General features: G+C 37.5%; 1 protein-coding gene and 1 long non-coding RNA gene across 2 annotated transcripts in view; one reads left to right on the forward strand and one right to left on the reverse strand.

The window, feature by feature from the left end:
• The window catches only part of USP38 (ubiquitin specific peptidase 38), a 36,658-nt gene extending 34,606 nt beyond the window's left edge, over positions 1-2,052 (reverse strand). The window contains exon 1 of the mRNA XM_059176308.1: positions 751-2,052. Within this exon, the coding sequence (XP_059032291.1) occupies positions 751-1,432 (682 nt within the window). The 5' untranslated portion in view covers positions 1,433-2,052. The remainder of the gene's footprint in view (positions 1-750) is intronic.
• On the forward strand, positions 2,015-23,829 carry LOC131833067 (uncharacterized). Its single transcript, XR_009354298.1, has 2 exons — positions 2,015-2,526; positions 23,681-23,829. It is a non-coding gene; the product is annotated as an uncharacterized LOC131833067 (long non-coding RNA).
• The last annotated feature ends 218 nt before the right edge of the window (positions 23,830-24,047 follow it).

A 24,047-nucleotide genomic window follows, 5' to 3' on the forward strand; every position in this document is an offset into this window, starting at 1 on the left:
TCACAACTTACAGAGCTGAAAGCTCCAAGTCCAAAAAAGGAATGTAAATACAAGGTACAATTCCTGGTGAGAAAGCATTTTCTTGCCAATTATCACTTGACTCCTTCCCACTTTCTAAGGATGTAGTTCATGGGCTATATACACTGAGCACAAAAACATCTATTTAGGTTCTCATAGTCTTTCCCTCCTTCTACCTATACCCTCTCTCATAAACTACTGTAGAGAAAAAAAAAAGTCAATATGCAAAAACTACATAGTTAAATTGTGATAATCCAGTAATAAAACAAACCACACAGCTCATGAATAAAAAAGTGGGAAAATTAAAAAACAGGAGAAAAACTAGTAACGAAAGATGACAGAGTCACAGTACAATAATAACATGGTAAACATTATTATGCTATCATTAGTCACTAATGAATAGAAGCTTTATTTAGTCGCTGTCATCCTCAAAGCATTCCATAACTTCAGCAGAGGCTAGGTAATTAAGCAACTTACTCAGTACCAAAGGTCTTAGACCTCAATGTTTTCAACATTTAAAATAGGAACACTGCTCCCCCCCCCCCCCCCCGCCCCAAAGGTACAAAGGGACACCCTAAGTACGGAAGTGGATGAGAATAAAACTTTGGATGAGGGTATTAAGATCTGTTCTCCATTAAGAATGTTTTCAGGGCAGAGAAGCAAACATGGTGTGTGTCTAAGAGACATGCTGAATTTCCACGAGAGATTTTTCTGGAATATAATGACACTTACCTGTGGAAGAAATGCTTGCAAAAACTTCCTGCAGGGAAGGCAGGAGTGTGGAGGGCTCGGCCTTCCAGATGTTCTGCAGTAAGTTACTCACTTTTGTCACCTGAGAGACATATTCCCGCAGCTCCTTCTCCTGGGTGGACACGCACTGGAAATGGCCTATCGTTCGAACAAGCTGTTGACAGAAGGTGACGGACAGTTTTCCCTTGGGGATGCACTGCACGAAGTCGGTCAGGAGGTCGCTCAATCGGGCACACAGCTGCGGCTCCGGTCTCTCACACACCATACGTAACACCTCTACTTGCAGCAGGCTGAAGAGGTCCAGCACCGATGGGCAGCTCATGATCAGCTTCAGGCCGTTGTGAATGTAGTCCAGAATGGCTACGTCCTTCCTGTCCAGCGAGTGGTAGCCCTGCTGAAGGAGACCCAACACGAACGTCTTGTTGAAGAAGGACTCGAATTCTGGCCGGTGGTATCGCGCATAGGCCTCCAGCACTTGGTGCCCCACCTGCCGCTGGAAGGGGTCTTGGCCCTCCAGAATGAGCCGGGTGGTCAGGTCAAACATGGCTTCACACTGCGCCTCGTCTAGCCAATGCTCCGCCGATTCCACCACCTTCCGCACAATCACCCGCTTTAGGGGCAGTGGGTGCGAAGAACTCACCAGGCCCTCCAGGATCTTGTCCATTGTCGCCAAACTGCAAGGCCGGGGTCGGGGGATTAGGAGCGGGGGGCGACAGTCCCGACGTGGGGCAGGAGAGTCCCGCGGCACAGGTGAACTTGGAGCGCCGCAGCAGCAGCGGGACCGACCACCGCCACCGCAGTCTCAGCAGCCACATTTATCGGACAGAAGGGCCCATCCAAGCCCGGGCGGGAGGTGGCAAGTCTGCGGAGCGTAAGAACCGGCAGCGCCCGCGGCGGGCCTAGGGAGCCAGAGGATCGCACTCCGCCGCCGCCCCGGGCCCACGCTCCCTCTCAGCATCAGCGCGGGGCGGTTGGCGAGGACCCCCGGCGGCGGCGGTCACTTAAGGCCCGTGGCTGTCCCCCAATAGGTGGAGGAAGCGCGACTTAGCGTCCCGAGGCAGGTGTGGATGTCGGGGCTCAGCAGGTCGTAAGATGAAACCAGCCTTCGGTTGAGTCAGAAGCCGCTGTCACTGAAAGTGCCGGGTCAGCCCCGGAGAAGATGAGGAGGCGAACTTTCCTTGACCCGGATCCAGAAGTTCCCGCAAACAGGAAGTGAAAGACCTTTCCCTCCGGAAAGGCCCGCCCTCCGGCCCTACAGCCCTCGGGCCCTCCGGCCCCTCCCCCCCGCCCCCACCTCTCTGTCCTCCTCTCCCCCTCCAAATCCTCCCCAACTCGCCGCCACCCTCCAGGTTACGCCCCCGCCGCCTCCCCGCCCCTCCTCGCCTTGCCCCGCCCCGCTCTTTCGCAGCTGCGCAGGTGCGGCCGCTTCCAGTGGAGTCGCAAGGCGACGGTCGCGTCATTGGGTAGCGTGTGTCGAGTCACAGGCGGTTTTCTGGCAGGTGCGGCCGGGAGCGGACGCTGAGGAAGTGACCACGATTTTAGTATTCCCACCTTCCGAACTCTGTAGGTTCTGTGCCGGTCAGGTGATTCGTGAAAGCCTGAGGAAGTGCTATTTGTGTAAAATTTTGTGAAAACGTTTTGGAAACGAGAGAAAAACATTTGGGGAGTAAGTAAGGAAGAGAAACGCAAAACTGTGATTGAGGAGAAATGGTTTAGGTCTTGGCTCCTTCATCGAGAAATGAGCTAAGGCTCCTAAATGTGAGTGCCTTCAGTGCTGTGGCTATTAAAGTAAGAACTGTACTGGCAGTATGGGTATGGGTAGGGATTTTTGTCAAGCCTCGAAGTATCTTTTTAGTGAGCTTTTGGGTCATCTTGAAAAACTAAAAGGTGTCCAAACAACGGAAGAGTAAGGAAAAGGTAGCAGGTGAGAAAGAATGAAAGGTATATATTTGCCTATGTCCATCTCGGAGAGTACTTCGACAATAGAAAACCAGGTGAAAACTTCACAGTGTTTAATACCTCATTTTGTTGGACTTCACGTGCTAGAGTAAATAGTGGTTTGCGGATATTGGCTTATGAACTGAAGGCTTGTGGTGACCTTGTGTCAAGCCAGTCTGTTGGCGCGGTTTTTTGAACTGTATTTGCTAATTTTGTGGCTTTGTCACATTTTGGTTTTTGCAGTATTTCAGACTTTTTAATAATTACTTGTGAAGGTAATCTGTGAGCAGTGATTATGATTCACTGGAAGCTCAGATGATGGTTAGCATCTTTTAGCAATACAGTATTTTTAAATTAAGGTATGTAGTTTTTTAGACATAAAACCGTTGCACATTTAATAGACAACAGTATTGTGTAAACGTAGCTTTTAGATGCCCTGGGAAACCCCAGAATTCATTTGACTCTTGTGATACTTACTTCATACTACAGTGGTCTGGAACTGAACCTACATTATCCCTGAGGTCTGCCTTTATGTGAGCATGCTGACATTGAAGATGGTTTACAATAAACAGCTACAGTTATGCTTGTACTTTTTCAAGTTAAAGTCCAAAGATTTGCAATAAGAATATAGCCTTTAATCAGAGGCCTTTAAATTGGAAAGAAAAATAGCGTAATTATAGCCCCATTCACCTTTAGCTAATATAGTTGTGAAATTTGGCATAAATGGCCTCCAATAATGACAAAACTTAAATGATTTAAGATAGAATAGAAATAAAATAGAAATATTTTTCAATAGAAAAATGAATAAAGCTGTATGTTTTTCTTTTACCAATTTACAAAATGATTACGCAAACCTATTTAACATGCCAGTTGTGATAATCATAGGAATAGCAGTTTAGATGAGAAAGGAACCAAGTAGAGTAAACTTTTGGACGGAATTTGTAGGAAGAAACTGAAGATAAAAGAGAAATAAGGCAGTTGATGAGTCTAAAAGACAACCATGCTAGAGCACAGGAATAACTTTGGAACTTTTCCTTTTCAAATAGATAGAGGGTAAAACTATAGAGGAAAGTTGTACTTTACTGGGAATGGTGCCATATTGGAAGGCAAAAATAATATAAAAAGTGAAACATTAAGAGGAATGAACGGTAGGCCTGTGAATTTGAGGAGTAGCAGAGATTTGGAATTAGCCTTAGTTAAGGATTTGCTAGGGAGCCAACTGAAGATGATTGAAGATTGCTGAGTAACAGGAGTGAAGTAATTACTCCAAAATAGGAGAAAAAAAAATACTGGTTAGTTAAAAACTTAACAGATCATTAATAACATTTCTTTCTTTTTGTTAATATTCTCTCTTGAGAAATTGAATGTTGTAAAATAAGATGTCTGAGACAGCATAGTGCAAGTTGTTCTCAGTCTGCATAACACAGATAACATAGTTTCATACTATCAGGCTTCCAAAAGCACCCATGACTCAGTGTGGTTTTTTTTTTTTTTTTTTTTTTAAGAATTTTATTTATTTTATTTTATTTTTTTTAAGATTTTATTTATTTATTTATTTGACAGAGAGAGATCACAAGTAGGCAGAGAGGCAGGCAGAGAGAGAGAGAGAGGAGGAAGCAGGCTCCCTGCTGAGCAGAGAGCCCGATGCGGGACTTGATCCCAGGACCCTGAGATCATGACCTGAGCCGAAGGCAGCGGCTTAACCCACTGAGCCACCCAGGTGCCCCCATGACTCAGAGTTTTTAAAGTATTTCTTGAGTGATAGATGCATGAAATAAAATATTTAGTAGGTTTTTATGCTCAAATAGTCAAAGCATGTTTTCCTATATTTCCATTGGTAAAAAAAATGTACACGATATCCTGTTCTATTGTTTTAAGATTTCATTTGAATGTGATTTTACATAATTGATTTTATCCCACAACTAAAGGTTATATACAGTACCATGTTCTTGTTCAGCATCTTAAAATATTTTCAAAAGTCTGTGGAAAGGTTTTGCTCAAGTGTGTTCTGCCCCTAATCATTGAATTAATAGGTGCTATTGCCACAGGCTTTAAAATTTTGTATAAAATTTTACTCTAATACTCCAGTTATGAATGAAATGGTTTTAGAAATATCTTAAATCTGAAAGTAGGAGCTGTGATGGGGGTGAACAAGAAAAAGCTCAGGATAGGGAAATATCATTTATTAATCACCCTCTGTTTTCCTGGGACTCAATATAGTATACTTTATTCTTAGTTTTCAAAATAGACTTTGGAAGTAGACATCAGTGGACACATTTTACAGACAAGGTCATGAAAGCACCAGAGGTTAAATAAATAGCTATTAGTTGAGAAGTGTGTGTGCGTTTATATATTTGTGATAGGCAAAGAGGAAAGACATTTTCAAAGGCAGTGGTTAGAGTTGGCCAACTGCAACACCACTACTATGAAGTTATGAGATTATTTATATTTCTCTATAGAATCAAAAGCAAACTCAATGTGTAGATTAGAAAGAACTGTGATTAATAAATCATCTTGTGAATAATTACTAATAATCACATTATGCATTTTATGTTAATGTACATTTTTTAAATTAAAAAGATGGAAAGAAATATACCGATCACTGGTATGGTGGGGTGATATTTTTTATGATTTCAATAACACACACCAAACTTAACCTAACAGCTTTTATACTTGATCTTAGCCAAAAGGCCGAAAAGCAATTCCCTAACAACTTTTAAAACTGTCAGTGCTTCCTATCTTATTTAGAATAAAATTCAAGCGATTCAAGTGCCTACTATTAACTGCAAGACTTTACATGAAGTAACTCTTGAGTCTTTTCCTACTACTCTCCTCCTTACAATGTGAGCCACACTGTCCTTCTTATGGTTTCTTCCTCAGGTCATCCTCTTTCAGGTCTTTGGGCATTTTTACTTACTGAAATTTTCTTCTCTGGTTACTATAATTTAAATCTGCTCAGAAGTCATCTCCTCATAGGGTCAGTTCTAGATTATCTACCACTCTATTATGTTACTCTGTTTATTTCTTTATAGTACTTAACCATCAACCACTTAAGTGAAATTAACTTAATTGTTATTTAATTGATTGCAGTCCTTTTCTTTCCTCTAAAATCTAAGCTCCATGAGGTCAAGAAACTTTAATTTTCTCAGTAACCTCCATATCTAGTAGTTAGAACGGTATCTGGAACAAAGTAAACAATCTAATAATTTATTGAACAAATGAACTTACTATTTTTAACAAAATGAAGGAATTATTTTAAAAATTCCAAGAAATTAGCAAAACAACTTAAAGTGAGTTCAGCAAGTTCTCAGAATACAAGATAATAGACAAAAATCAATTATACTTTTATATACTAGCAATGAACACATGGAAACCAAAATAAAAAATGTAATACTATTTACAGTCACAACAAAACAATTTAGGTGTAAGTTTTGTAAAACATGAGCAGGACTTACACTGAAATCGACAAAACACTTATTAAAGAAATAAAGGAAAATATAAATATATAGAGATGCGTATTGTGTTCATGGATTCGGAAACTCATAGTAAAGATGCTAATTGTTCCCCAGCCGATGTATAGGTTTAACATAATTCCTATTTTAATCCCAGCAAGATTTTTTTTTTGAGATACAAGAGTATTCAAAAATTTATATGGAAAGGCAAACTGAAATTGTAACAATAATTTTCAAAGAAGAATTAAGTGGGAAGAATCACTTAACCCAAATCTAATACTTACTATAAATTACAGTAATGAACAAAATGTGGTACTGGTAGAGGGATAAACACACAGATCAATATAACAGGTTAGACTACCCAGAAATAGACAACTGAGTTTTGGCAAAGATGCAAAAGCCATTCAGTGGAGAAAGGGTAGCTTTTTCAACAAATGGTGCTGGAGAAATTGGATATTTATAGGCAAAGAAAAATTTTGACCTAAACTTCACACCTTATACAAAAATTAATTCAAAATGGATCATAGATTTAAATGTAAAACATCAAATCATAACACTTTTAGAAGACATAGGAAAAAATATTTGGGACCTAGGGCTTGGTGAGAGTACTTTGATGTAATACTAAAAGCAATCAATAAATTGGACGTCATCAAAATTAAAAACCTTCCCCAGTGAAACTTCCCCTGTTAAAAGAATGAACAAACAAGTTATAGACTGGGAGAAAGTATTTGTAAACCAGATATCTGACAAAGACTTATATCTAGAATAAAGAACTCAGGGAGTTCAACAATAAAAGGCTTTTGTGTATCTGATGATACTATCAAGCGAGTGAAAAGACTAAACATGAAATGGGAGAAAATATTTGCAATAAATTGGACTTCAACAAAATTTAAAAGCTTTAAAAAAAGGATGTAAATATTCATTAATAAATGAGTGGATAAACAAAATAAGTTATATCTATACAATAGCCAGCCATAAAAAGGAGTAAAATACTACAACATGGATCAAGTTTGAAAACATTATGCTAAGTTAAATAAGTCAGACATAAAAGAACAAAAATTACATGATTTCATTTAGGGGAGGTACCTAGAAAAGTCCAATTCAGAGACAGTTGGATAGAAGTTACCAGAGGTTAGAGGAAAGAGGAACTTGGGAGTTACTGCTTACTGGGTACAGAATTCCTGTTTTGGAGGATAAAAGTGTTTAGAATAGGATAGTGGTGATGATTTCACAACATGTACTGAATTTTGAACTGTACACATAAAAATGGTTAAAGAGTTTTTAGAAAATGGGCAGTAAAAAAATTAAGCAATCCATAAAAAGCAAAAAACATGAAGACATTGCACTGAAGAGTATACATAGATGGCAAATAAGCACAGGAAAAGATGTTCAATATCAGTAGTTACTAGGGACATACAAATTAAAACCATGAGGTATCATTACACACCTCTTAGAACAGCTCAAGTAAAAAATAGTGTCTATGCTAATGCTGGCAAGAATGCAGAGAAACTGGATCTCTCGTACATGTTGGTAGAATGCAAAATCATTCAGCTACTCTGGGAAATTATTTGGCAGTTTCTTAGAAATTAAATACCCAACTACCATAGACTGAGTCATCACACTGGGTTTTTATTCCAGAGAAATGAGAACTATGTTTGTACAAAAACATACAAATATGCATAGCAGCTTTATTTGTAATAAGCAGTAACTAGAAACAACCATAATGTTTGTCAGTAGGTGAATGACTAATCAACTTGTGCTACATCCATACCATGGAGCACTAATCAAAATAGGAACAAAATAGGTGTGTCTTGATAGACACACCACTTGGATGGGTCTCAAGGACATTACGTTAAGTGAAAAAAGACAATCTCATAGGTTATGTAATGAGATTCCATTTATGTAACATTCTCAAAATGAAAAAAATAGGGATGAAGAATGGATTAATGTTTGCCAGAAGTTAGGGATGGTGGGGTTGGAGAAGAGGAAGGGTGGGTATGACTGTAAAGAGATAACATGAAAATGATTTTTGTGGTGATGAAATAGCTTAGTGTATTAGCATGGCTCTCCAGAGAAACAGATTGAATAGAAACAGAACTGTATGAGATTTATTATAAGGAATTAGCTCACACAGTTATGGAAACAGAAGTATTGGGATCTAAAATTGATAAGCTAGAGTTCCAGAAGAGTCAATGCTGTAGTTCGTCTGTCTGAAGACAGGCAGAGAAAATGAATTTTCTCTTATTCTGCCTTTTTCTTCTATTCATGCCTTTATTGGATTGGATAAGGCTCATCCACATTGGATAGAGCAACTTGCTTTACACAGTCTAGTGAATCATATGTTAATCTCATTCAGAAATGTCTTTACACACACACCAGAGAATACTATTTGACCAAATATCTGGGCATTCTGTGGCTCAGTCAAGGTGACACAAAATTATACAGTTGTCAGTTTGGCACTCACACACTTCTCCTTAACCATATTTAATCTCCAAATGAAGCAATAACAAGATTGTAATTTTACCAAATATCCTAAAATACTGTTTTCTTGCTTCCCTATAAGAGGAGGTAAAATTTTTGAATGATACTTTCTCTTCTTTATATCCTATAACTTAAATACCAAATGATATAAAATTAATAATACTTGCACACTATGTTCCATGTTACTTAAGGAAATAAGTTACTTAAGGATATAAGAGGAAAGACAAAATGTTTGCTGCATATATATGTATATATATACATATATATATATTCCTTACTTAAGGACATAAGAGGAAAGACAAAATGTTTGCTGCATATATATATATATATATACACACACACACACACACACACACACATATATATATATATACACTAAGCAAATACTTCTGTTATGCATATCATGCATAACATGCATATTATATATTAAAACATATATATATACACTAAGCAAATACTTGTTATGCATATCATGCATAACATGCATATTACACACACAAACATATAACAAAAGTCAGGAAAAAATACTTAGGATAATTATGGTCCTCATTTCTGTAACTGGTCATGTAGTTATAGCTGGTATTTGTAAGAATCTTTTTCTCACCTATTTCTCACTATTGCCTTCAGCAAGCACTTTAGCTGGTTATGGTTCTTTGCCCAGTAGAGTGATTCAAACCTTTATTCCTGAAGAGTCTGGTCCATTAGTAGTCCTATTTGGATTGGATTCTTACAGACTGACTTTAATCACTTAGGGAGTATAGTAAGAGATGCCTTAAAGTATCTCTCATATTCTGGACAGAGTACATTCCTCATGTCTAGTGTGGACTAGCAGCCTGATTTCCCCTTGATGGTCAGGTTCAATCAAGCACAACAACTCTTCTCCTTGCCTATTGAATCATTGGTTTGAGTTGTCCAATGTAGTCTAGTGACATTCTCAACTCTTAGTTCATTGGAATCATTGTTGTATTTCCTGGTGGAAGCATTCCTCCCTTTGGATCCAAGACTTCTAAACTAGCAGAGTATAATGTCTCAGTAAGAGGGAACAAAAATTTTGCTAGCAGGTCACCAGGAGTAATAGTGAGTGGTGTCACTCCTACTTCTACGGCTTGGTTTCTGGACCTGTGAATCCTGGCTGTAAGAGAAACAGCATCATATATCAGATGTTGATTCAGAGAATACACAGACTTCTGGAGAACTTTGCTTTAGCCCTGCAAGTTGTCACCTAGTTGGCACTGTAATTGAGTCTCTAAAATCTTCAGAAGGCTTTTACACTGTTCTGTCAAGCCAGCTGCTTCAGGAAGGGGGCGGGGAACATGAGAAGACCAGTGAATTCCGTGAGTATGGGTCCATTGCTACACTTTGTTTGCTGTGAAGTGAATTCCTTGATCAGACGTAATGCTATGTAGAATACAATGGATGTGGGTAAGGTACTCTGTAAGTTCATGGATGATAGTTTGGGCAGAAGCATTGTATGCAGAGAAGGAAATCCCATATCCAGAGACAATGTCTGTTCCAGTAAGAACAAAATACTGCCCCTTCCATAATGGAAGCAGTCCAGAGTAATCAGTCTGCCACCTGGTAACCGGCTACCACCTCAGGGAATTGTGCCATATCGGGATTAATGTTGTCTTTTCAATTGACAGATTGGACACTCAGCAGTGGCCATAGCTAGGTCAGTCTTGGTAAGTGGGAATCTATGCGCTAAGCCCATGATAACCTCCATCCTTGACACCATAGTGATTTGTTCATGAGTCCACTGGACAATGCCAGGGGTGTTTGGGGCGAAAGTGATTGGCCACAGTCAGTGAATCAGTATGTAATCACGTCTGGCCATTTCTCCTTCCAAGCAAAGTGAATAATCAGGTGCACTGCACAAAGTTCTGTGCACTGGGAGGGTTTCCCTTTACCACTGCTCTTCAGGGATGTCCCAGAAAAAGGGAATGTAGTGCTCCAGCTGTCCACTTTTGGGTGGTGTCTGCGTATTGTCCAAAATCATCTCTACACCAGGCCAGAATCTTCCTCTGTCAACTGAGTGGAGGGAACTCTCCATGAGGCCGTAGGTGCAGGCTGGGAGAGAGAAGGTAGCGTGGCAGGAGTGAGGACCATGAGCATTTGGGCCACTTTTACATGTAACTTTTGCCTTCAGGGCCTGCTTGAGCCTAATCACATACATACCATTTTCACTTGATAATGGAGTACTGCTATGCATGCCACATTTGTGCCTTGGTGGGTCAGGTAACACCCAGTTCACGATTAGAAACTCAGGTCACACGGTATCCTGGTGGCTCATGGTTGTACATTTAGTTTCTATGAAGTCTCAGTTGCAGGCCAGGAGCTGTTTTACAGAGTAACTATCTGCAGAAGATGGCAGAGTTTTGCTTTAAAATCCTAGGGGCTTGTGTTGTTCACTTCTAGGGACTTGCAAAAGGCTCCAAATAGCATCTCTATCTACCACTGACCTTTCAGTCTCACTGGATGTGGTGGATTATATGACGCAAGTAGCAGAGCTGCTTGTACAGCCACCTGGACCTTTTACAGAGCCTTCTGTTCTAGACCCCAGTCAAAACTAGAAGCTTTAACGTCCCTCAGTAAATGGGGTAGATTAAAATGCCCAAATGAGACAAACCATGAGAGACTGTGGACTCTGAGAAACGAACTGAGGGTTTTAAAGGGGAGGGTGGTGGGGGGTTGGGTGAGCCTGATGGTGGGTATTAAGGAGGGCACATAATGCATGGAGCACTGAGTGTGGTGCATAAACAATTTTGGAACACACACACACAAATTAAAATTAATTAATTAATTAATTTTTTAAAAAACCCTCCCAAATAAAGAATATGCTACCTTCCAAATCCAGAGGCCCACCAAGGGTTCTGCCTCTTTTTTGGTTGCACAAGTCAATTTATTTATTTGTTTCCTCCAGCCATGTTTACATGCACAGGTGCAAATATGGAGTAGGCAGAGAACTGGACATAAACACGGTTGTGGTTTAGCCAAATACAAAGAGATAAGAGAAGGGAAGGAGAGTTAAAGATATATGTGGTATATGCAAGGAAGTGATTATCACTGACCATGCAATTTAAGGTGGATAGAATCAATGAACTGTAGATTTCTGTAGGGTCAGAGACTTGTTGGAATTCTTCAAATATAGGTAGTTAAGCTAGAAAGATAGGAGATGGTGGTCAGAAAGTGGGATGCCTCAAATTGAGATGATTGAGAAGCTGTAGTTATTGGGGATGACAAAGATGGAGGTATGGTCATGTGAGTAAATAACTGGAGTAAGGTGGAGGATTAAATTGGAAGAAAGAAGGTCAAGGCACTGAATGACAATGCATTGGGTGGATGGATCATCTATGTGGGCATAGAAGTCAACTGAAATTTATGACAGGAATAGGGTCTGAGACTGTATTGAGGAGTTAGGAACTAAAATCTTCAAGGAGCAGGGTGGAGGAAGATAAGATTGTTCCAGCACTGCAGCAAGGAAATGAGAATTAATGCTGTAGTTTGATGTCATGAAATTTAAATGGAACATGTTTATGGAGGAGGGAAGAAGAATGGTATGGCAGGAGCAACAAAAAATGAGAATGTCATCTCTACTTCCAGGCCTTCTAGTAGTAGAGTTAGGACTTTGAGCTGCAGAGAAAAGGGCTGAGGGCTTGATCAGGTTTTAAAGCAAGAAGTGAAGAGAATGTTCCAAGAAGGCCATTCTGCTGATGACTGAGTCTCAAAAGGCCCAGGTATTATTTCTGGTTTTGGACAGGGATAAGGAATGGGGCCAAAAAAGGGGAAATTCAGAGCCTTATGGGAATTAGAGTCTTGAAGATAAGTTTACTCAGGCTATTTTTGTGACAACTGAAATCAACATGCATAAAAAAGGCATTGTGAAATTAATCTTGATGAAAGTCTTTGATAAAAGCTTTAAGTTCAGAATTGAAGCTGTAATGAACAAATGTCCCCCTTTAGTGCCTATTCAAGGACAAACTTGGGCTCAGATTACTCATGAGTGAAATACCTGTTGGCAAAATGTCTTCCTCTGAAGGGTATAGGGTGGTATGTGAGGTTATGAAGGAATCTGAAGGCCTTGAAGATAATCAAGGCTTATTATACATTGCCTTCAATTTATGTCATAGGCAATTATTGCTGATATATCAAAGACTTTCATTATCATAAGGGGATTTTTCTCAAAAGCTAAGCAATAATTTTTTCCCTCTTACCTGAGAAGAGTTTGTGTAATAGTAGAATCTTGTTGATTTGCAGACATTTTACCTATTGTTACATTCAAACAAAATTTTAAACTTGAAATTTAATTTTTAAAAGTCACCAAAGATTAAAGCAGTCAGAATTAGCTGAACATGAATTCAGAATAAGCAGTAGGGGAACTCCAAATATGGCCCTAAAAAATGGGCAGAAATGTTTATAGGTACATAAAAAACTATTACAGCTCTCCCTCTGCTGCCTAGAATCATCCACAAATAATACAAGTAAAAACAGTGGGTGAGAATATTCTTGTTTTGGTTAACGCAGTTATTTTCCCTTAGACTAGACCTGGGTCTCTCCTCTTCACTTATTTTTATCAGGAACTCAGAACTACCATTGCTACTGTTAAATGTTGAGAGAGGAGCAATTTGCTGGTTGGGGCAACTGAGGTATTGCCTTGCTCAGAGAAGGACATGTAACTACAGGATGGTGTAAATAGGAATGAAGTGGAGAGCAAGAAAGCAGGGGGCTGTGCAATGGTAGTAGTTTTATTTATTTTGTGATTGGGGTCTTTGCATAATCTGAAAATTTATGTTTGCTAAGACAAGGAGAGGGCTGGAATGGATAATTGTGCAATGCTTGTGTATGAGTTTTGAAGATTTAGACAGAAAATAGTACTGAAATTTTTCATGTACTGTTTCGGTAATTTTTAAAGTTTCTGTCATGACAGTTACTGTGTAAGACGCACTTGGCACACCAAATTGGAGAATAAAACCAGGGTCTGTCAAGAGGTACCTTGTGGTTTTGTTATAAAAGTAAATTAAATAAAATATGCAAGTACATAGCCAGGTGCTTGGCTTAGGTTGAATTTTCTTTCTAAAGAATTTTCTGAGAAATTAGCCTATTCATTTTTTTAATGTGTTACAGAAATAATGACTTCTGGTTGCAACAAACTTCTCTAATATTTAGATAAGATCTTTAATGTTGTACTATAAAATATTCTCAGAGCATTCTGTATCTTTCTCTAGCACTCATCACAATTATAATTATTTTTTCTATAATTCTTGAATATCTTTTTTTCTACACGGGGAGCTAAGTTCCATAAGAACAGGGATCATATTTATCTTCATTCCTGTTTCTAACCCAGCACCCAGCACAATATCTCCCAGGACTCAGCATTCAATAATATTATAAATAATTAATCTTGGTTTTAGTTAAGATGTTTCTGGTGATATGCTCATTTGGCAAAAACAAATATTTTTAAAGAGAGATTTGACAGGAAATAAGTTCTTCAGTGATCTTATGTCTCTTTAGGAATTCTGCATCTTAGCTTCTTTAGCTGTAACTTCTATAACACAGGTGTGTGTATATATATATAAATATATATGTACATATACACATATATGTGTGTGTGTGTGTGTGTAGGTTTTCTTAAGATAATGTGGACATTGCCAGTCTGTATGTTGTTAAATATTTTTAATAATGTTTTAATGCCTAAATATTTTTGATAATGTTTTAATGCCTTATTTCTGAGGCCTTGTACATACTTTTTCTCAAAGATGTATCACCAGCTGGCTTAGATTTCTTAGATAAAACAAGATGTGATAATCTGTTACAGGTTCCAATGTAGAAAAAAAATTTGTATTTTAGGAAGGTGGTACTTGAGGCAGATTTAGCTATAAAGCACTTTCATGTGAAGAACAATTCAGAGGGTTTATTTGAAGTATCCCTTCTAACTCTAAGTGGTGGCAAACAAAGAACCAGAGAATTTGGGAACAAAGCAGGGCTAGTTATCTTTCTGTTTTTTAATATGTTACATATTTTTTTCACTTTCAATTATAGATTAGTGAAGAAAAAATATTTTTTCAAATGTTTTTCAAAACAGACCGAAATGGATTGACCCTACTCTTACGGTGCAGCCTTAGGTTACATGCTTGGACCTTAGTCAGTTTCCTCATCTGCAAAAATGCACTCTAGTCCTTACTCCCAGGAATGTTCTATGGATTAAATAATCCAGTGTACATAAAGAGTTTGACACATGATAGCACACAACTATCATTTTTCCTCTTTTATTAGTTGGTGGTTTGGCTGAGGAGAAAACAGCAATGTAGAATTTTACTGAACCATATTCTTCGACACTCAGACCAGGTCTTCCTCCTCTCCTCTCCCCACCCTTCCAGTTTCCTCTCCTCTCCTCCCTCCTTCCCTCCTTTCTTTCCCATTCTTTCCTTCCTCCCGTCATTCCTTGCTTCTGTTTTCCCTTCTATCTGAAACGTAAAGGTTGTGGTTTGGGTTGTCATTTGTTTTTATGAGGAAGCTCACTAGGATGTGAGGTTAATGAAACATACATATTTTCTCAAATATCCATGTCTTTATCTTGGATTGGTTTAGAAAGCTCAGAAAACTGGGGGTGGTGGGGGGTTGTGGTAAGTTTTGGAGAAGAAATTGTTTAGAAAAGCATTGAGGAAAACAGCTAATGAATTGTTAAATGAATTTATTATTCATGAGTCCATAATGTAGGTGCAAGTGCTAATTCCAGAGTTTCTGTATTACAAAGGAACCCATGAAAAGAAAGAAGTTGGATTGGTGGGCAGGCTAGAGTTTTCTTGTTTATTTGTTTTGGTTGTTTGTTTGAGATAAAAGGATGGGGAGGCACTTTTTTCTAAGCTTGTAGTAAGAACTTTGTAATCTATAAGCATAGTCTTCCAAAGCCAAAGAAAGCCTGTCCCCTTTTAATGTCACTTCTGGAGTAAAGTCATTGCAACTGTATTTATCTAACAGGACAATTTCTGTCTCATAGTTCCATATTTTGGTTCTGGTCAGATCATCTGGAAGTGATGAATCACAACAATAAATTAAACAACATACTCAATTTAGCTTACAACAGATACAATTATACAAATGATTAATTTGCTCTACTCCAGAGTTTTTTGATTCTTACCAGTGATGTATATCACAGTCAGTAGCTTTAACTCCCTGTGGATTATTATGGTTAATAACAGATCTTACTTATAAAAAGGAAAGAAATTTCAACTAATCAGTAGTCACAGGCTGTAGGCATTATCTAGTTAATTGAAATTTTTATTAATTGGATTCAAATGCTGGGTCAGTCCTATAATTCAATTCTCTTACTCCCTGTTTGTTGAAATATTAAGTCAGGAAAATGCACTAATTAATTATATTTCTAGTTCATGTTATCCACTCATGAAATAGGTATACTCATTGCTGTGAAACAAGTTTTACATTCATCTCTAAATATTTCATATTCCCCCAGTACCCAAGGACCCTCCCCCTGCTTCTCTTTGATAATAACCTTCTTTCTTTATTAGAAAGATTGAGGACTATCACATCAATTCTATTAATTTCTCTCTTCATTGGAAAAAAGTTTTTGAATTTTTATACACTTCCCATCTTCCTTCTAATCTCAGAAAAGAAACGTCCTCTTTTTGTTAATTCTGATGCTTGTGACTTCCATCTCTTCTCACCTTTTAGTGATACTTTGCTTCATCGATTTTATCCTTGTATTATCAGTCTCTTTCCATTCTCCTCACTTTCTAAGTACATGTTCCTTTCTTAAATCTTGTTATCATCTTATATATTTACCCTTTAGGAGCTCATAGTATTTTAACAAAACTTTATAAAGTAACATGCTTTACACTGTCTAAACTGTGTGGAAAAGAACATATACTTATAGCTCAGGAGTTATGCTTTAGTGAGCTTCAGTGAGAATTACTAGTGAAATTCGCCTTAACCATGTAATTCACTTTGGCATATGCACTTCTAAATTATTGAAAAAGATTTCTATTAATTATTTATGTGATTATAAATATATCCTCATTTTAGTAATTTAATAACAAAATTATTTTCCTCTGTTCATATTTTACTCAAGAGTGATCTATTAGACAAAGATCGATATCATTTACCAGGAAAAAAGAGATATTATTTTTGCAGGAAGAACCCCCTCTTGGGTACTTTTGTATCTCTCTGAGTCTATGACTTTCTACCCTGAAAAACAGTCATTATTTCAGTGACTACTTTGTAGTTATACAACTACTAAGATACTTTGCTGTCCGGGAACTAATCAAGGCCAACTTTACCCTAGAAAGAAGAGTGATATAACCTTTTGAAAGCTACTTTAAAAACACCTCATATTGCTTGTATCATTTAAATACCACCGTACCACAGTGAAATAGCCAAACAACTACCTTTTCATCACACGGCAAAATATATGTCTCATAAGATTATTTAATAGAACTGGTATGATTGAAATACATCACTAACACAATCAAAACATTATTACCAAGGGCCACCTGTTTATATATTAGAATAGCATCTTATATAGAACTGGATAACAAAATTACATTCATACCTAATTTTGTACATTCAAGAATTAGAGAAATAAATTCACAAAAGATACATAGTAATAAAGCTCAAAAGAAATCCATGAATGTTAGATTTTTAATGTAATTTATATTATTGTTGGAAGTACTTTTTGTGGGAAAAATTAATAAAATTACTAATGTTAAAAACACATTATGAAGGAGTCTCAGAAGCTGGTAGAGTAGGAAGCACCAGGAGCTGTCTTCTCATTGAGATAACAGTTACACTGGCAGAATCTGTCTGCTGCAACTTTTTCGCAACTCAGATCTATTGAAGTCTTGCAGATTGCAGGGGATATCTTAGATGGCAAACTGCAGTTAATTTTGGTCAATTTCAGTAGTAATTACCAACTCCCTATTACCAGCCACCGTGGCAGGCAGTTGTGGACATGTTCCTGGAGCAGTTTCCACATAGCTTGCAGGAACCAAACTGGGTAAGAGACCCTATCCTCCAAATCTCAAGGTCTGATCACAGAGATGCAGCTGTTATTTTTCCTCCTCCCACTGTAACAATCCTCCATCCCCCAGGCTGAAGTAACTTCCAGAGGATTTAAAGGGCCAACACCTTTTTCCTCTGCACTTAATTTTTTTCTTTCCCTCACTTTTGGGAGCCAGACACTAAAGATTAGGACATTAGAAAACAAATTCACATAGGGAAAAAGTAGAATGTGGCTGTATAGGCTCAGAGAAGGTCTCAGAAAGGACCTGGATGATCTTAATTGTACACCTGCAACTGATTCTTGGCACAGAGATAGACTAGAACAGCAACAAGAACCGTCACAACTACAAACAAAATAAAAACAATAAAAAATAGTTATGTCCTCAGGGAAGAGAAGAATCTGATTTCCAGTTGTCACATTATTAGATAAAAATATCTACTTTTCAACAAAAAAAAATCCACCAGGCATACAAAGAAAAAATAAAGTATGGCTCACTCAAGGAAAAAAAAAATCAACAGAAACTGGCCTTGAAAATATCTAATGGCAGATCTACTACACAATGTTTGTTTTTGTTTTTGGTTTTGTTTTAAAAGTATACTCCACACTGTGGAGCCCAACACAGGGCTTGAACTCACAACTCTGAGATCAAAACCTGAGATGAGATCAAGATTTGGACCTCAACTGACTAAGCAACCCAGGTGCCCCATACTACACAATGATCTTTTTTTAAAAGACTGTCTTAAAGATGCTCGCTCAACAAACTAAAGGAAGATGTGGAGAAAGTCAATAAAATGGGTGTTAAGGAGGGCACTTGTGATGAGCACTGCGTGTTGTATGTATATGATGAATCACTAAATTCTATGCCTGAGATTAATATTACAGTGTATGTTAACAAAATTTAAATAAAAACTTTAAAAAGGAAACAGTATATTATGCAGGTAAAAAAAGAGAGTAGAGCTTTAATGTTGTCACTGTAACAACAACAAAATGTTAATTATGTGAGGTGAAGGATGTGTTGACTAATATTATTGTGCTAAATAATTCACAGTATATACACATATCAAACTATCACATTGTATACATTAAACTTATACAATGTTATATGTCAATTAATATCTTAATAAAGCTGGAGAAAATTACAGAATTAATTAATTATTAGTAGTAAATATTTTATTAGTAATTATTTTATATATAAATGATAATCAGAAAATAGAGATTGAGAGAATGGATAGAGCAGTTCAGTTAAACATAAGAATAGACAAATAAAGGTCACCTGGGTGGCTTAGTCAGTTGTGTGTCCAACTCTTGATTTCAACTGAGGTCATGATGTCAGGGTCATGAGATCGAACCCCCATTTGGGCTTCATGCTGGGTGTGGAGCCTGCTTAAGATTATCCTTCCCCTTCTGTCCCTCCCCTATGTGCTCATGCTCTCTCTCCAAAAATAAAACAAACAACCTAAACATTGTGGTAATCATTTTCCAATAAACACATGTATTAAATCATTATTTTATACATCTTACACTAACCCAATATGTCAATTATAGCTCAATAAAACTGGAAAAAATAAGGGAGAAATAGATAATTCTACAATAACATTTGAAAGATTTCAATATACTCTCAATAATTGATAGAACAAACAGAAGATAAGTAAGGAAAAAGAAGACAATGCAATGCACTAACATACATATACATAACATACATATACAGAACACTCTACTTAACAACAGTATACGTATTCTTCTCAAGTGGACATGGGGCATTTTCCAGGATAGGCCATATGTTAGGTGACCTATTGAGTCTCAGTAATTTAGAAAAGATAGATGTTATATAAATATTTTCTCTTACCATAAGTGGATGAAGTTAAAAAGAAATGAACTATCAAGCCATGAAAAGACATAGAGGAACCTTAAATGCATGTTGCTAAGTAATAGAAGCCAGTGTGAAAAAGCTACATATTTTATGATCTCAACTATATGACATTCCAGAAAGGACAAAACTAAGCAGAGAGTAAAATGATCAATATCTTCTGGAGGTTAGAGAGAAGGAAGAGATGAAAAAGTAGAGCATAGGGATTAAGAAAGAAAAAAAAAGATTTTATTTATTTACTTCTCAGAGAGAGAGAAAGAGAGCACAAGCAGGGGGAGGGGCAGATAGAGGCAGAAGCTGCTCCCCACTGAGCAAGGAACCCTATGTGGAACTCCATCCCAGCAATGTGGGATCATGACCTGAGCCAAAGAAGATGATTATTTAACTGAGCCATCCAGGTATCTCGAGCACAGGGATTTTTATGGCAATGAAACTACTCTATGTAATATTATAATGAAGGGTACATAACATTATGCATTTGTAAAGCCGGTAGAATGTATAATAGAGAATAAACCCTAATGTAAACTAAGTATTAATATTAGTCAGTTGTAAGAAATGTACCACATGAACACAAGTTGTTAATAATAAAACTGGGGTTGGAGGCCTATAAAAATTTAAAACTTTCTGGGGGAACTTTTCTGTAAATGTAAAACTGCTCTAAAAAATAAAATCCATTAAAAATCTCGTTATGAAAGATGCTGTTTATCTCATTTGTCTATTCTGGGCTCTGGAATCTTTATTACAGAGTGGAGCAGGGTTTGTTGGTTCTGTGATTTGATTTTACCATGCCTGCAAGCTAGTAAGTTAGGCTGGTATTTTTTCATCAATGCTTGAGCATCTGTATATTTGCATCAGTTCCCCTTGGCCCTCATTCACATGCGAGTGACGCAGAGGGCTTAGTTGGGGGCCTATATATTAGTTGGTTGTGTTACAAGAAAAAACCGACAAATATGGGAATCCCCTGCTTTTATAGCAAGCAATAAAGAAGCCTGCTCTTTGGGATGAGGGCATTAACCTATCTCTCAAGATTGCTCACTGTAAATACAACCTTGAGGAATGGCCAAAGAAAGGGGTGGTTAGGGCTTTGCAATCTTGGCACATTATGTAAGAATGTGCAGGATGCCAATTACCCATGGTGGAGCACCTTTCCAGGTCCTTTTAGTTACGGTATTTTTTTCTAACAATGCTTAGGGAAAGAAATGCTTTACATTAGGGTTTTTAAAAACAATAAATATATGTTTTCATGTGCAGTTGACTTATGCATACGTATATAAAATTAAGTACACATTCTTCACAAATGGAATACTGATGTCAATTTCCATTGCTGCTTCTTTTTTAAATTTAAACTTTATTTTATTTTTTCAGTGTTCCAAGATTCATTGTTTATGCACCACACCCAGTGCTCCATGCAATACGTGCCCTCCTTAATACTCACCACCAGGGTCACCCAACCCCCCACTCTCCTCCCTTCCAAAACCCTCAGTTTGTTTCTCAGAGTCCACAGTCTCTCATGGTTCATTTCCCCCTCTGATTTCCCCCAACTCACTTCTCCTCTCCTCCCAATGTCCTCCGTGTTGTTCCTTATGCTCCACAAGTAAGTGAGACCATATGATAATTGACTGTTCTGCTTGACTTATTTCACTCAGCATAATCTCCTCCAGTCCCGTCCATGCTGATACAAAAGTTGGGTATTCATCCTTTCTGGTGGAGACATAATATTCTATTATACATATGGACCATATCTTCTTTATCCATTCATCTATTGAAGGGCATCTTGGCTCTTTCCACAGTTTGGCGATTGTGGCCATTGTTGCTATGAACATTGGGGTACATATGACCCTTCTTTTCACTACATCTATATCATTTCTTCTGAATAAGCATTCTTCTCTGTGGTGGTCCAATCTAGATTTATTTTCTTCCCAGTCTTCCTAATCTTCCTTTGGAAGTTTCCATGCACATCTTCTAACTAAACCTTTTGTTAATTTTCCTAAAACTCCAGTTTTATTGTTTCAGAATTGATCGGAATTGTATCTTTTGGGGGTAACATGGGGATAGGGAGAAGGCTATGCTCAGTGCCATAGCAAAGGCTCATTACAGTTTGAGAAATTGAGAAAAATAATAGTTTTCTCTATTATTTTTAAAAATTTCTCCCGATGTTAGTAACTCCCTAGATGGAAGTCACATTTATTTAGAAACTGCATTAACATTTTAAGACCATTTTGGTGCTAGTTTATATACTTTCATCATACTAAAAATAGCACCTAGATAGACATTCCAAAGTGGTTTCAGAGACTTGATAGTATAGCAAGACAGTGTGATTTGAAATAAGGAAAAACAGCTCAACTGAAGAGTTCGAGTGTCTGAGTTTAAAACCTAGTGTTATAATTTACTAGCTATCTGACCTTAGGAAAATGAATTAGTCTTGAGGTTTCAGGCCTCTCATATGATGGTAATAGAGAATTTAGGGCTTTTTATATAATAAATGAGATAATCCATAGAAGGTACTTACTTAGTTCAAGTGGTTGTCACATGTTATTCACTCTATTAAAGATAGCTTTTTAATATTCCTTAGGATTAGAATAGTAGACTAATAATAACAGTACTTGAAGAGTATTTTCTATGAACTTGGTACTGCATTTTCACAAGCATTGACTCATTTAATCCTCACCACAGTTCTCTTAGATAGTGATCTTAACAAAAAGGATTGCATTATCAAATCAATCAAGAATTAGAGATCTTAGGGCACTTGGGTGGCTCAGTGGGTTAAGCCTCTGCCTTCAGCTCCGGTCGTGATCTCAGGGTCCTGGGATAGAGTCCCACATCAGGCTCCCTGCCCAGCGGGAAGCCTGCTTTCCCCCTCTCTCTGCCTGCCTCTCTGCCTACTTGTGATCCCACTCTCTGTCAAATAAATAAATATATTTTTTTAAAAAAGGAAAAAAAAAGAATTAGAGATCTTATTCTGCATCAAGTTTACTAATCTTTATTACAAGTAATCTTGAAGCACAGGCTTAGTAGGGAGAGGCCTGGGACCACCACCACAGATCTCCATGTCCTTTCTTGTTGTACCAGGATTCACTCTGGCACAGATGAGTATATGAAGTCTCTAAATAAGTAATGCAAGTTGCTGCATTTTTTACACAAAAGGTAACTTTTTCAATAATAACACATTTCCACTTTACACTTAGATAGTTATTGGTACCTGACTCCTAAATCCCTAGATTCTAGATTCAGCTACTGTAAGGAATCAAAACAGATCAGGTACATTCTGCCAAAGGCTTTCCATAGATAAGGACTGTCTTAATCTGCTAGAACTGCCATAACAAAATACCACGACCTGCACAGCTTAAACAACAGAAATTTATTTTCTCAGAGGCTAAAGGTCCAAGATCAAAGTGCCATCAGGATTTGTTTCTAATGAGGTCTCTCTTACTGGCTCCTGGGCAGTAGCCATCTTACTGTGTCATCACAAGGTCTTTCCTTCTGTGATATGAAGAGATACAGAGGCCTCTAGTGTCTCCTCCTGTTCTTATAAGGACAGGCCTATTGGATTAGGCCCCCCTTACGACCTGATTTAAACTTTATTGTCTTTTTATAGGCCTTGTCTTCAAATATTAGAGATTAAGCTTTAACCTGGACACCATTCAGACCATAACAAGGATCTCTCATTAGCATTATCTGGTAAAATGATGACTTGGCATAATTACTGTGTTTACCAGTTTTGTCATTAGCATGTTCATGAGGAGATTTAACTTGGTCAACTTCTTTTTTTGTGGGGAGGGGGGAGGCCTCCCTGTAGTAAAGGGAGAGAATAGATTGCAGGAATATTGTTAGCTAGTTTCTTCCCAGGCAAGCACTAGTATTATTCCCATTTTAAGGTTGAAGAAATGAGGGACAATGAATTTAAGTTAGTAGCATAAAGTCAACCAGCTAGTAAACGAAGGAGCCTGGAACATAAAGATTGTGATTTATTGAGTATCTACATACAGGAAGCACTAAATTACATAAAAATCCTCAATCAAATTCACATTTAATTTTTTTCTTTTTTTATTTCATTTCTTAATAACTTAAGATTTGAAAGAAGATATTCTTATAGATTCATAAAATATACATTGAATGAGAATATTATACAAACAGAGTCTCGTTTTTTTTTTTCTTTTTCAGGAATGGCAACATCATCTGCTTCTGCAAACCAGAAATCTTGGAGTTATCCATAGAATTTTCTCTTCTTCATCCCCATATCCAATATTCCATAATGAATTCTGTTGTTTCTCCATTGTAAAAAACAAAACAAAACAAACAAACAAAAACAACCCTGTAAGTGATTTACTTTACTCCACTTTTTCTATTCCCCCTAATCTAAGTACGACTGAGCAAGAGTGAGAAAACTCTCCAGGTGAGAAAACAGCCTATGCTATCACACTCTTAAAATATGGTCTCTACACCACTTGCAAAATGATCTTTCATAATGAAAACCTTATGTCATTCTCCACTTAAAATATATGAAAGATCATCATTGTTAACATAATAA

Source organism: Mustela lutreola, chromosome 1, assembly GCF_030435805.1.
Source record: "Mustela lutreola isolate mMusLut2 chromosome 1, mMusLut2.pri, whole genome shotgun sequence".
In the NCBI taxonomy this organism is placed as follows: domain Eukaryota; kingdom Metazoa; phylum Chordata; class Mammalia; order Carnivora; family Mustelidae; genus Mustela; species Mustela lutreola.